This window comes from Cervus elaphus, chromosome 20 (genome assembly GCF_910594005.1).
Source record: "Cervus elaphus chromosome 20, mCerEla1.1, whole genome shotgun sequence".
Lineage (NCBI taxonomy): Eukaryota > Metazoa > Chordata > Mammalia > Artiodactyla > Cervidae > Cervus > Cervus elaphus.
Window position 1 is genome coordinate 120444484 of NC_057834.1, and position 12861 is coordinate 120457344.

The 12861-nt window shown below is 46.4% G+C and overlaps 1 protein-coding gene across 6 annotated transcripts in view; it reads right to left on the minus strand.

Annotated features, from left to right (window-relative positions):
• Positions 1-12861, minus strand: part of MAST2 (microtubule associated serine/threonine kinase 2) — a 203300-nt gene that overhangs the window by 18052 nt on the left and 172387 nt on the right. For 4 of the 6 annotated variants that reach the window (XM_043876744.1, XM_043876743.1, XM_043876748.1 and 1 more), the window contains 6 exons: positions 12431-12506; positions 9966-9986; positions 8100-8178; positions 5721-5875; positions 3735-3810; positions 1155-1364 (listed from right to left, as the gene is read on the minus strand). In XM_043876744.1, the coding sequence (XP_043732679.1) occupies positions 1155-1364; positions 3735-3810; positions 5721-5875; positions 8100-8178; positions 9966-9986; positions 12431-12506 (617 nt within the window). The remainder of the gene's footprint in view (positions 1-1154; positions 1365-3734; positions 3811-5720; positions 5876-8099; positions 8179-9965; positions 9987-12430; positions 12507-12861) is intronic. The other 2 variants (XM_043876746.1, XM_043876745.1) reach the window with 1 other exon arrangement.

Below are 12861 nucleotides of genomic sequence, written 5' to 3' on the forward strand. Positions count from 1 at the left end.
TTATTCTTGAACAGAAACAAACAGCTGCCAGTGATGTTTCATGGGACTTTAGCTTTTTTAAACTCTATTTCTGCAATGTCTGAATGCAAGTATTACTTTTAAAATCAGAAAGACACTTTAATAGAAGGAAGAACTTCTTCTTCTATTAAAATCAAAACCTTTCTCACAGTAACTCTTGTCCACTGGGCTTGTCTACCTTTTAGGGTAGGGGAAAGAAAAGCTATGCATCTATTACATATGAGAAGTCTTCCAGTATCTGACAGCAATGATCATGATCCTTTCTCTAGACTGAACTTTTTCCTAAATTAAAAAAACAAAAACCTTCCTGCTCCTAACTTCTGGACTAACACACTGGAGTCCATTTGATTATCAGCCTCAGCTCTCAGCTCAGTTGGTGAGAAGGCATGGGTCTGGAGGTAACTGGGTCTAGACTGGGAAACACTCTAGTGACCTGAAGAGCCCAGCCCCAGGGAGACAGCACATCTCCTCTCCCCTAAATTGTGCTAATGGTGTGATATGAACAGCTGTGGTCTGCGGAGAAGCACCCATCATCCAAGTGGAGAGGTGGAGAGGAAGCCACCAGTGGAGCATGAAGCAGCGAGGACTCAGTGTTCGTTGGATTACTTCACCCAGAGACTTCTCACACTCGGGAGCACCAGGTCTCTAAACCATCTGTCCCTACTAGACAACTTCTCACTATGCACAGGGAGTATCAGGGAACAGATAAAGAGTCCTCAGGACTGCTTTATCTCGGCTGAGAAGAAGCGTTCTCAAGGCTCTGCTTACACCAGTGTGTCTACAAAACGAGAGCCCACGACAGCCACTGGGGCCTCTTTCTGGCTTTGGGTTACAAGTCTCCTAGGGAGATATTTATGAACACTACCAGTGTTGGAACCTCGGGCAGGGTAACTGGAATTAGAAAAGGAAAAGACTCATAGCACTGAGTTCTGATACTAAACAGGCTTCTCTCAGAAATGCAGGGGACTGAGGAGGAACCAAAGTCCAGCAGCAGCAGCACACGTGAGGTGGGCCCCACACACCAGCAAGAGGTGACAAGCAGGCTGGGAACACCATGACCACTTTAATCTTAGCTCAGGACTAGTAACCACTGCCACAGGGAGCATTCACCAGAGTTCTGGCACAAGGACACTCACATCTTGCAGAAGTTTCTCTAAATTCTCTTGAAGTTCGTAGAAGTAGTGTGAGGTAATGAGGCCACTCCGAGATTTGTCCAGGCAGTCTCGGGCCATTTCTATCACCTGATGATGAATAAAGCTCAAGGTTCCATCAGCCAAGGGCAACACATTGTCTGGAGTGTTGGAGGAGATGAATTCGGCTAGACGCTCTTCCATTTGTGCAGTGGCCTGCAAATCAAAGAGGACAAGTGACTCTCTCCTCCTACCAGGTCGCCTGGAGCTAAGCCTCAAGGGCCTGGTCATAGCCTGAGGACAGGCTCTGTGATCCTGCTTTCCTGATGTTGCACTTGGGGAACCTGACGACTAGACACATGAAAGGTCGCCTTCAAGTCAAGTCAAAACATTCAGTTGAGGCCCTCTCCCATCTGGCCTTGTCCACCTCTCCACTCCTTAAAGAGCATGCTCTCTTACTCTAAGGACACTAGGATTCTGTTGTTTCCCTCCTTCATTATGCTGTCTCACGCCTCTGTCCATTGATGCTGTTGCTTGTGTGTGGCTTTTTCACCTGCCAAGCCTCCCTGGCAAACTCCTACTACTCCTTCTAATCTCAGTTCAAGCATCATTTCCTCTGGGAAGTCTCTGATTCCTCCAGGCAAACTAGGGCTTCTTCTCCTCTGTGCTTCCACTCGACCCCCCAACTATACAAACTTGGTGTGTGGACACTGCTGGTTTCTAAATCTGTCTCCAAACTGGGAACTTCTTCAAGCCAGAGGGAGTCTGATTATCTCAGGATGCTCTTACTTCACCTTAGGACCCAAGTGAGCTAAGCAGATGTTCAGAGAGTATTTACTCAAGTTGTGAACCTGCCTGCTCACGGACCTGGATTCCCAGCAGAGCAGCATGGGGTTTGGCTCAGAAGCCTCTTGGGGACCTAACTGCTCACAAATGTCGAAAGAATGAACATATGTGAGCTAACAAGTTCTGGCCTATCTGGGGCTTGGCTTTCTTTTCTTTGCCCACCAGGTGGCAATTTCTGATTTTCAGTGTGTTTAGGTGAGTATTTGTATATGTGTGTGAATGTATACACACATTTTTTGTTTATGCATATAGACACATATATATATGGTGGTGGGAGGGGAGAGGAGGTGGGAGGGAGTGGAAGGAATCAACATATTTTCTCTACCATCAGTTTATCCTACATGAATGACTTGGGGACATACAAACATGCAGTGCTAGAATAACAACTCAACACCTAATACATAAGGAGGAGGAGGAAACGGGATGCATTTCCAAACACTATACATACCCAATTTTTTTCTTATAAAGAACCAAGCACAACAGAATGATTTCCACACCATCACTCTACCCCTCTGCTTTGCTCTCGTTCTCCAGTGCCCACTCAAAGGCTAGAAAGTGCAGACCACAGAGCAGCAGAGAAATAACAGCTAACACTTCTGAGTGCTTACTGTGTCCTGGGCACAGTTAGAAAAGTTTAATGTTCATTAATCTTCACAAGCTCCCTATGAGATAGATTCTCTTCTTATCCCAAATTACAGATGAGGCAAATGAAGTTCAGAGAAGTTAATCATCTACCCGGGGTCACGAGACTAATACACAGTGGGAGCAGACTTGAACTCAGTCCGTCTGCTCCCAGAATCTGCTCTTCCTCACTGCTCCGCTTCCCCGTGAAGAAGGAAAGCACAAGGATGGCACACCTTTCCCTCAGCCTGCCATGTGTGCCCAGAGACCCCCGAGGCTAGAGAAAGGACATGCTTGGAGAAGCAGGAAACCACACATTGCCAACCCTAATACAGACGAACAGGCAGAGCGGGGGGTCTGGACAGAGGATGAAGAAAGAGGCCTGAAGACCTCACTCTTTCTGTTGTCATGAAGAGGGGTCCACCTGGCCCTGGTTCGCTCTCTCCAGAGCTGGTTTGTTCTGAAGGAGCAGGGCCTATCATTAGACAGCCACATCACAGGGTTTAGGCATGTGGTCTTCAAAAGGAAAAGCAAATGGGAAACAAGATTCTCATTCCACATATGAGGAGGCTCACCGTCAAACTGCAGCCATAGACCACTTCTCAACTATCTCAGGACAATAACCTGCATTTCCCCACTTGAAAACACAAGTCCAATTGTGAATAGCAACTCTGAGCTCTGTCTCCCAGCTTACTGCTCTCTCTGGCCAATTTTCTGGCAGGGGAAATTTAGAAATCTGTCTTAAATGAAGGTGCCCTCAGAGGGCAAATCTCCTTCTGGGGGACCCCAACTCATGGATTCTCACGGGCAGATTAGAACCAAGATCTCTGCTCTTTCCTTCCCCACTAAGAGATGGTAGTATACAGTTTTGACATTTCCCTCTAGACACCCCTTTTCTGTGGGGAGTGGGGAAACAGAGGCTTGCAAGTACAATCCCCAAACTCCCAAGTCCTCTGCCCCTCCTCTTCTCTGGCAGTCTGGAAGTCCCCATGTTGTGTCCTCCTATTCTGGCTGCCTCCGGAGACAGAGTGCTACCTCCCACCTCTGGTCTTTGCACTGGGGCTGGCTGGAGGCTGCATTCTCAGAGATATTACCATTTCCTTTAATCTGGATCCTTACCTTGGGGAATCTTTCCTTGTATACATGATTCATCATTATTATTTCACTGTCAAAGGAAACTGGTGACCGTCCAGGACTAAATAAGAAAGAAACAACTGTGTTACGTTAGTGCCAGGGAACCATTGAGGAGAAGGATGCCCATCCCCAGAGCCCGTTCCCGCCCACTGTCTGCAGCACCCATACACTCCCACCTTCAGGAGTGCTGAGTTCCAGAGCCTCCTTATTCCTGGAGCTGCCAGTACACTTTCTTCAGCTCAAAATGGTGTCACTTGGAGCTAGACTATCTTCCTGTAAGAGGCCTGGCCTTCTCAAAGACCTCTGAAAAGGCCTAGACAGGAGGAGACCACTCTTGAAGCCACAGGTATTTCTTCTAGGATCCCCACCCCCAGAACAGGACTCTCTGGGTCCTCCTAGCTTTGGCCAGTGGGGTTGGCCCCACCCCCAGCATGTTCCAGGAATCAAATCAAATCAAACCACCAACCATCAAAACAACTAGAGGAAGACAGTGTATACTTGTATCTTTTCCGAAAAAGCTGCAGCCAGTGGGGCTGATCTAGCTCTACCTGGGGGATGAATGAGGCAAGTCCCGCCAGCCTGTAGAGAACTGTAAACCTGGGCCATCTAAATCTTCTGCTTTGGCCCACGTGTGGTTATATCCTCATAAAGGATTTCAAAGTCTGAGCCACACAACTGAATGGCTACTTGGGTCCTGCCCAGTTTGATGCCCCCGACATGTGATCCCAGTCGAGTTCAGAGCTGCTCTATTCTGCCTTTCCTCCCTGCAGTGGCCCTGGTCCGCCTGCTGCACTGATGCACATTACCAAGCATTTTAAGAGTAATCCTCAGGGATTCCCAGAGATACTGCAGTCCTCTTAATCTCAGATGGTCTAACAGGTGCCCCTGTTTCGATGTGGACTGTGAAGAGCACCAAGATTCGGGCGTTCCTCTGTTGTTCCCGTTGCTCGGGAGCAAGCACTGGGCTCCGTGCTCCCTTGTCTGAATGTCTGACCCTGTGCACTACAGTCCCAGTCATTACTGTCATCAACCTAAATTTGAACCAGTCTTTGTGGTCTGGCTCAGCTCACTCCCTGACACTTGTAGTGCCAACATTACTCGAGGGGACTCTTCCTGGGAGGCATTACTCCTTGGTCCCCACCCTCAACATGTCGGCCAATTTAGTATTCCTCAGGGGCCCTGGAAAGCTGAGCTCCATCTCTGAAAGCCCTGCTCATTGCAGTTTCCACCTTCTTTCTGAACCTGGAATTTTGGCACAGATTTACCACCTAATGCCAAAGAGAACAGCTGACTGATTCCATGGAATATACAGAGAAATCAGGGGTTGAGGACTGCTTGGTTTGATGATCCCCAGTGATTCAGGGAGGTGAGACCGACTGAGATAGCCATTTAGTTCTTCTTCTGCGATGGGCTTCTCCCCGAGTCAGCCACAAGTGTTCTCAGAACCAATGTTATCAGTTGGCTGAGTTATATATTCTGGGCCTCTGGGTTGTTAGCCAGGTAACCATCAGAAGGGATGATACCATTACTCTCCCATAACTGAAAAGAGTCCACAGTACATTTATACTGCCAACTACTTTTAAAGGGAAGAAGAGGGACCCCCCTGACAGCATCGTTAGGCACCTCTCAGTGGCAGGGGGTGGGGGTGGGGGGTAAGCTGAACTGTACCTGAAGCCAAAGGGCTCGAGCCTCCCTGGACTTGACTCATTCGAGCTGTGCCCATGTGCTAGGCCAGGGGTTGGCAAATTACAGCCCGCAAACCAAATCTGGCCAGCTGCCTGCTTTTATAAATAAAGTTCACATAATGTCTGTGGATGAGTCCACACAACAGCAGAGTAAGTAGCTGCCAGAGGTGGCATGGCCTACAAAGTGTGAACTATTTACTGTCTTGCCCTTTATGGAGCAAGTGTGCCAACTCCTAGGCTCTGAGGACAAGCTGAGCTCTAGGGCACCGGGCAAAGGACCCCTCACCTGAGGCTGCGGGAGCGGGGCCGCAGGGCAGGGGACTGCCGTCCCTCCTCATCGGGCACACTCTCTGTGCTGAAATGCTTCGTCAAGAAGTGCAGCTCATCGGCCGTGGGCTGGAAAGGCAACTGGTGCAGCTTCTCCTGAGAGGAGCACGATGACTAGAGGGGACATTTAAAAAAAAAGCTTTAGAGACAAGTTTGAGGTAGTCCAGGAGTGGAGGTCACTGAGAATGGTGAGGGGCCCCCAGTCAATGTAAACCTGAAGTCAGCCCACAGCAGCAGGCTTCCCCTCCACTGGGCACCATCCTGTCCATCTCTACCCCTCAGGGCTCTCAGTCCTGACGGAGACGAGATACTCTCATCCTTTCTGAGTTTTTCACAAGGTCAGACCCAGACATTCTTGAGGTGTGAGAGCTCCCCGACTCCCTAGGAGTCCTCTTTAGGTGGCAAAAAGCAGATTATACTGCAAGGACCCCTTACTTTCAGTGAAGCTTTTGGCTAGTTGGAATGGCAAGTAATTAATAAGTCATGCTTCCTGGCTTCTTTGGAAATGTCCTAGGAATGCTCAGCCTACAAATGACATCCTTATAAGTTTTCCCTCCTACAACACTTTGGAGAGCCCCGGGGTGGCTCAGCAATGCTTCCGTCAGGTTGTTACCCAGAGGGCAACTGGCTTCGCTGAGGCTGTGACCACTTCGCCCTGGCTCTAGAGATACCAATAGGCAAGAAAATTCAGCAGGGAAGAAAATTATTTTTAGATCTGCAACCCAAAGATTAGACTTGACCTGAAAATAGTTAAAGAGTTCTAAACATGGCCAGATGACTGAGATTAAAGCTAAGATCCCCCTGGAGTCACAGGAGACTATGAGAAGGAGTGAGCTGTGCTATTAGAGGCAGCCCACAGTACAGCCATTGCTGTGGCTGCTCTGGTCAGTGAACCCCCCTTACCCGACCAGACTGGCTACAAAAGCAGCCAATCCAGCACTCTTGGCTCAATTCTGCTCACCGACTGATGAAGTAACTGGAGTTAAACGTCTAAATCCATTTACACTCAAACCTGCCACACCACACTGAGAGAACTCTGTGGCCACACATAAGCCTTAATGCCAAGTGAGAAATCAGAATTTTTTTTTTTTTTTTTTTGACTAACAGTGCACACTTCTCTCATGGAATGCTATAATAAATAAAATTGTAAACAGCTGGTGGGAGGTTTTCACAGGGCTCTGTCTTGGTCACGTTTTTTATAAACAGTTTAGACAGAAACTGTTTAAAAGTATCCTCACTCAACTGCAACTAACAGTGAGGCAAAGTTGGTATTTTAAGGTATTTCAATAAAATAAGCTGAAGCAATGGGTTGAGTTGATTAAAACTTTTTGAACAGGAATATATATACATAATAAATATATGACACTTACTTTGGATCTAAAAAAAATGATGGTTGAGTAAAGGATTATGGGAAGCAATATTTACTCGGGAAAGATCTGAAACTAAACAGCTGCCAAAAGACCAGTGAGATCTCTGGATTAATTTAAGAGTAATATTTAGGACTCTCCTGTGGGTCAGGAGTGGTTAAGACTCTGCACTTCCACTGCAGAAGGCATGGGTTGGATCCCTGGTCGGGGAACTAAGATCCCACAGGCTGTGAGGTGCAGCAAAAAAAAAAAAGAGTAACTCCTTTTACCTGCTTTGGATTTATGAATATAGACAAATTGAACTGAGAAGACCTGAAGAATGGTGGAATACAAGGGAAATGGGTCATCCAGTCTGTGGCTTGCAAAGCCTGAAATACGGCCCTTTACAGAAAGTGTTTGCCAATGTGTTATCCTGCCTTCAATTAAAAGTTGCTCAGTGAGGAAGCCTCATTTTAGCATCAATTGTGCACAGCGGCAATAGGACATCTGTTGTGTTTTAGGCTAAAATCTTCTCTAAGAACTTTTAGAAGTTTTTGAAAGGAAAAGTGAAAAAGTTGGAGGATACATGTCCTTTGGGACATGGGAGGGGTTATCTGCTCTTGACTGCAGTTCTGGAAATAAAATAGGGGAACAAGGGAACTGTGCTTAGGAGTCCCTGTGCCCAGCCTCATGGGCAAAGAAAAAGTCCACCCTCAAGTTCCCCTCGGACTCCACCAGGAATAACTGATGCTCAGAAACAAGTTGGTTAATTCCTTCCAAAGGCATGACTATGACTAAAGGATCTGACTATGGTTATTAAGGGCCACCAGACCTCTGCCCCACTCAGCCTCATCCCAAGCAACCTCTCTGAGCTGGGCTTTGGAGAAAAAGTTGAGAACCATTTCACAACACTGTAGGGACAGGGAGCAATAACTTGTAGGGAAGTATTTCCTCAGGGTGAAGGAAGTATAGCCACAGATTTGGCTACTTACTGAGACGGTAGAGCTAGGGGTGTTGGTTCCATAGCCTGAAGAAGGCAATGAGGCCAAAGACCAGCGCCGTCCATCAGTCCTATGTAAGAAACGAACGTTAGGCAGTTTCTACCAGACCCCACCCTGAGCCCAGGACTTGCCTGTCTTTTGATCAGTTTTTGGGGGGCAGCTAATTCACTGGTTGGCTCTTTCTTGTCTCAAGACAGTACTGCTTGGTCCAGCACATGCTTTCATATCTCTCTCCTACATGGGGCCTATTGTTATGTATTTTCCACTGAAAGACAGACATCTCTGACTATAAAGGAGTCCATAACTTTAAATAAGAACATCTGTTATGCAATACTATGGTTTTGGAATAAACATCTTTACACTCTCAACTTATTCACTTCTAGTGATGACAGAAGATCCCAGCTAAAGGCTACAACACAAGGAGAGAACTGCCACTGAAATGCTAGTTCCTTTCCTAAAGGCTCCACATGAAGGGCCCTTTGGGGTGCCCCAGGCCACTGGGTTGATAACCAGGAAGAAATGAAACTACCACTTGGGTCTGAGTATGACTCAACAGAAGGCAAATAGTCAAAGGCTACCCAGGACCCATTAGGATTGATAAATCTAATCTTTGAGAATGTTTGCCAAAGAGTGACAGCAACCTGATGAATGAGGAGTGAGTTGGTATAGCCTTGGCTGTATATGAGACTCTGGGGCAGGCTTCTAGCTGCTCCTTAGAGGATGTGCCTGAAGCTCTCATTACAGAGAACCACAGTTACCTGCTTTGCTGGGGGGAAGAAAGATCAAGCAAATATTTGGCTTGAAGCTTTTATAACATGGACAAGTGATTCTTTCCTGGATTACAGGATGTATTGTAACAAATGTTCTTTCTTGTGGGACTTGGGGGTGTAGCCTGCTCTGGTTGAAGTTAGAGGAAAACTTCTTTGAACACTAGCAATGGAGGACCTTTAGAAGTTAAGTTCAATACTCTCAATCTTCAGAGAAAACATTAAGCCCCAGAGATCAGGGTGGATTGTTTTCTTCCAGGCTTCACAGTTAACAGTGGGTAGGGTGAGGCATGGAGAGGAAGAAGCAAAAAAGGAATCAATCTTGCCAGGGCTTTTCTTTTGGAAGCACTCCTCTCCACCCCCAGCAACACTGAGCAGCTTTTCCTACTAGGTTCTGTTAGGGGACAGCCGGGGGTTCCATGCCACATGCACACAACTCAAAATTCATGCCACCCAGGCAGCCAGTCCTGCTGGAACCTAGTCTCTGAGACACAAAATGTCCAAGAGCCTGCTCAAACATGATGTTCTCTCTAACCTCTGCGTGGCCCTGAGAGCTCTACACAAGAAAGCAAGCCAATTCCTGGAAAACAGAGCTCAGTGAAAATGGAACTAGTCTAGCTCAGGGAGGCATTTCCCAAACCCTTGTTAGATACACTTCTCCACAGGTGACTTTTCCTCCTTCACACGGAAATGGAAACCAATTGCATGGCAGCCATTTTCCTATAAACTGAGGAGCAGGGACCACCAGAGTCAGAAACGCCACTATAAGGAGGCCTCTGTGTCCTCTGCTGGGTCATCCACCGGGTGACCAAGCAAAGCTGTGGGAATGAGGGTGACTTGTCTCTTTGCTCAGAAGCTTGGAACTATTTATCAAATCCTGCCTCTAAGCATATGAGCATGGAGCCTTGGTTCCAGCAGGCAGAAGGGGCTCCCTTAGAGCCTCTTTGCTAGAAATGAAAGGCCAAATGACCAAACCCACAGTCAGAGAAGACTCATCACACCCAGTTCTCACCAAGCACAAAACCACAAACCACACTGTCTGGCCATGCATAGCAGTTTCCCAGCCCCTCCCCGTCAAATCCGCTATTACCTGTCTGCTCTGTGGCCATGGCTGTAGTGGAAAGACATACATTAAAGTGAGAACCAAAGGGAACCAGAGAGATTGATCTGTCTGACCCCTGGCATTTGGTCTAGCTGGCAGAGGCAAACCTTTTGTTTAGGAATGTGCAAAAGTTAGAAATGGAATTGTATGACTAACAGGTATACCCCTAGGGTTTCACTACATCTGTCTTTTGTGTGAAATTCCAAACTAATGCAATGCTATAAAGCCCATGCTGGACTTCAGTGACAGGAAACATAATTCCTAAGGACTCTGTTTGGCAGGATTGACGTCTTCCTCCCCTCCCCTATCAATACCTAACTGCTTTCCTGACTCTGTCTGGTAAGAGGACAGCCTAGGTTTCTGTCTTCGACTCAAACTTCAGGCCACCTAGCACAGATCTGTGTGGATCTCAGTGGTAATACCAAGCCTCAAAGTTCCTAGCTGATCTATGCCTAAAGCCCATGCAATGACGCAGGCACAGAGCACCAATGGAACATGCTCTTCCCTCTGCCTGGATTGGTCTACACACCTGTGTCCTCACTTTCAACAAGGCAGGCTCCTTCTTATCCTTCAGGCTGGCTTAAAGGTCAGTCCTTCTTAGAGGCCTTACATGACCACCCAGTATAGACTCTCCAGCCTCATTGCCCTCCTACTCTTTTAGGCAGCATACTCTTTCCCTTTACGGTGCTTATCACAGGTTATAACTATATACTTGTTCATTTGCTCGTTCATTATTCTTCCCCACCACTCATTCAATCAGTAAGCACCGACTTAGTGCTTATTATATACCAGCAGACATATTTGCAACATATTAAGGCATCTCTATTAAAGGTGCTTTGATTCTGGTTAAGAGGAAATGGAAAGCAAATAAGAAAATACAGTCAGCCCCCCTTATCCATAGTTCTGCATCTGTAGATTCAACCAACAGCGAATCAAAAATATTCAGGGAAAAAATAATCCAGAAAGTTCCACAGAGCCAAACCTGAATTTTCTGGTGCCAGCCACTATTCACATTGTATTTAAAACTATTTACATAGCATTTACATTGTATTGGGTATTATAAGTAATCTAGAGGTGATTTAAAGTACAGAAGAGGATGTACACAGGTTATATGCAAATACTATGAGACTTAAACATCTGTGGATTTTGGTATCCACTAGGGTCCGGGAACCAGTTCCCTCTGGATACCCAGGGGTGACTGTATCAGGCACTGAAAAGTACTAGTTTGAACATCAAACTGGATGCTCTGCTGGAGAATGATGAGGGACTTCTTTATACTGTATGGTGAGGGAAGGCCTCTCTGGAGAGCCAATGTTAACTAAGCAAAGACCTGAGGGAACAGCATTCCCTCAAAGGGAACAAGTGCACAGACTCTACTAACTCCACTAAGTTTCTAGAAAATGAGGGCTCTGTTTGTCTGGTTCCGACTAAGTACCCAGCCTGTGCCTGGGCTTACTGGGTACTCAGTAAACATTTACTGAATGAATGGGAAATGACTCAGTATAGAGGACAGTCCTAGGTCCTGCTGTCCGAGCTCTGAGGCGAGAGTTCACACACAATTGAGGCAGCAATTCCAGGACAAATGAGACTTTCAGCCAGGCTGGAAAAGCAGATGCATCCATCCAGCATATTCCTATACTGAAAACATTTCTTTTCTGGAGGTCTTAATGACAAAGACTGCCTCTAACCAAGAATAGCTTTAAAAATAAAATCAAAGAACATGAACTCTGCCAAGGAAGAATTTTAGAGATGTTCTGAAAAGTAAATAATTTGTATAGGAAGCCTTGATGCATGGATTGGATGGACTCATGTGACTCAGCTCAGGTACTTCTCCAGAGGCCAGGTGATAGCCTGGCAGTGGGCTGAACTGTCAAGACTGCTCCCATGTGCAGTCATATCAAGTTCATATCACTTCCGGAAATGAGTGAAATGTGAGGAATACAAACATGGCTTTTCATCACACCAAATCTTTCTAAATTCATGGGAGTATAAGTGAAGACCTGGTAGTTTCTTTATCCTCAAGGAGAGAGGCATAAATGGCTCCTTCCAGCTACCTGGAACTAGCTGAGTTAGAGGAGGGAAAGTGTAACTTCAGGTCCTCCAGGGAGGAGAGCCCATCTTCTCATTAGCACAGCTCTCAATCGGGAGTATAATGTTTCAGAACATACCCTCAGGAAACCAAGGATTTCTGTTTAAGATTGTAAAATAAATCCACTTCTAACATCTGCTTGCCCATTCAAATACTCAAATGCAAACACCTATAGTGTTTGGAAAACAAAGGTTGAACAAGATAATTATGACCTGGGCGAGGAAAGCAGGACAAGAATTTTGATGGCTGGCAGACCCAAGGTAACAGACTTGGAAGGGCAATGCCTCAAAGGAGGAAGCTGACATTTAACTGACATTCATGCAAATACCACACATGTTAGTCACAGAAGAGTCTACCAACTTACCTACGGGCAGGAACAAAGGAAAAGTGAGCAGGTGCATTTGGAGAGAAATTCCGGGGACTATCCAAAGGACTGTTACCTGTGGACAGGGAAAGTAAAAGAAATCCTCTGTGAGGTCTCCTTCTGGGGAAGGCTGAGATGATAACCTTTAGAAAAGAAATCATCTCCTAGCATTGGCAGTGGGCACATATGATTATTTTTCCAGGCCCACCATTAGTTTAATGATTCTCTCTTTGCAAAAGTTTGGCAGCCCAGAGGGTTTTCCCTTGTTCCCAAGTTGCCTATAACCCATCTATGCTTCTCAGACATCTGTTCTAGATCTAGCAGCAACTTGACAATTTCCTGTCCTCTTTGGAACACCTCAGGTTCCAATCTGCCTAGTCAAGTTAACCCAACTTTGCAAAAGCTTGAACTCATTCAGGGCAGAGCACACA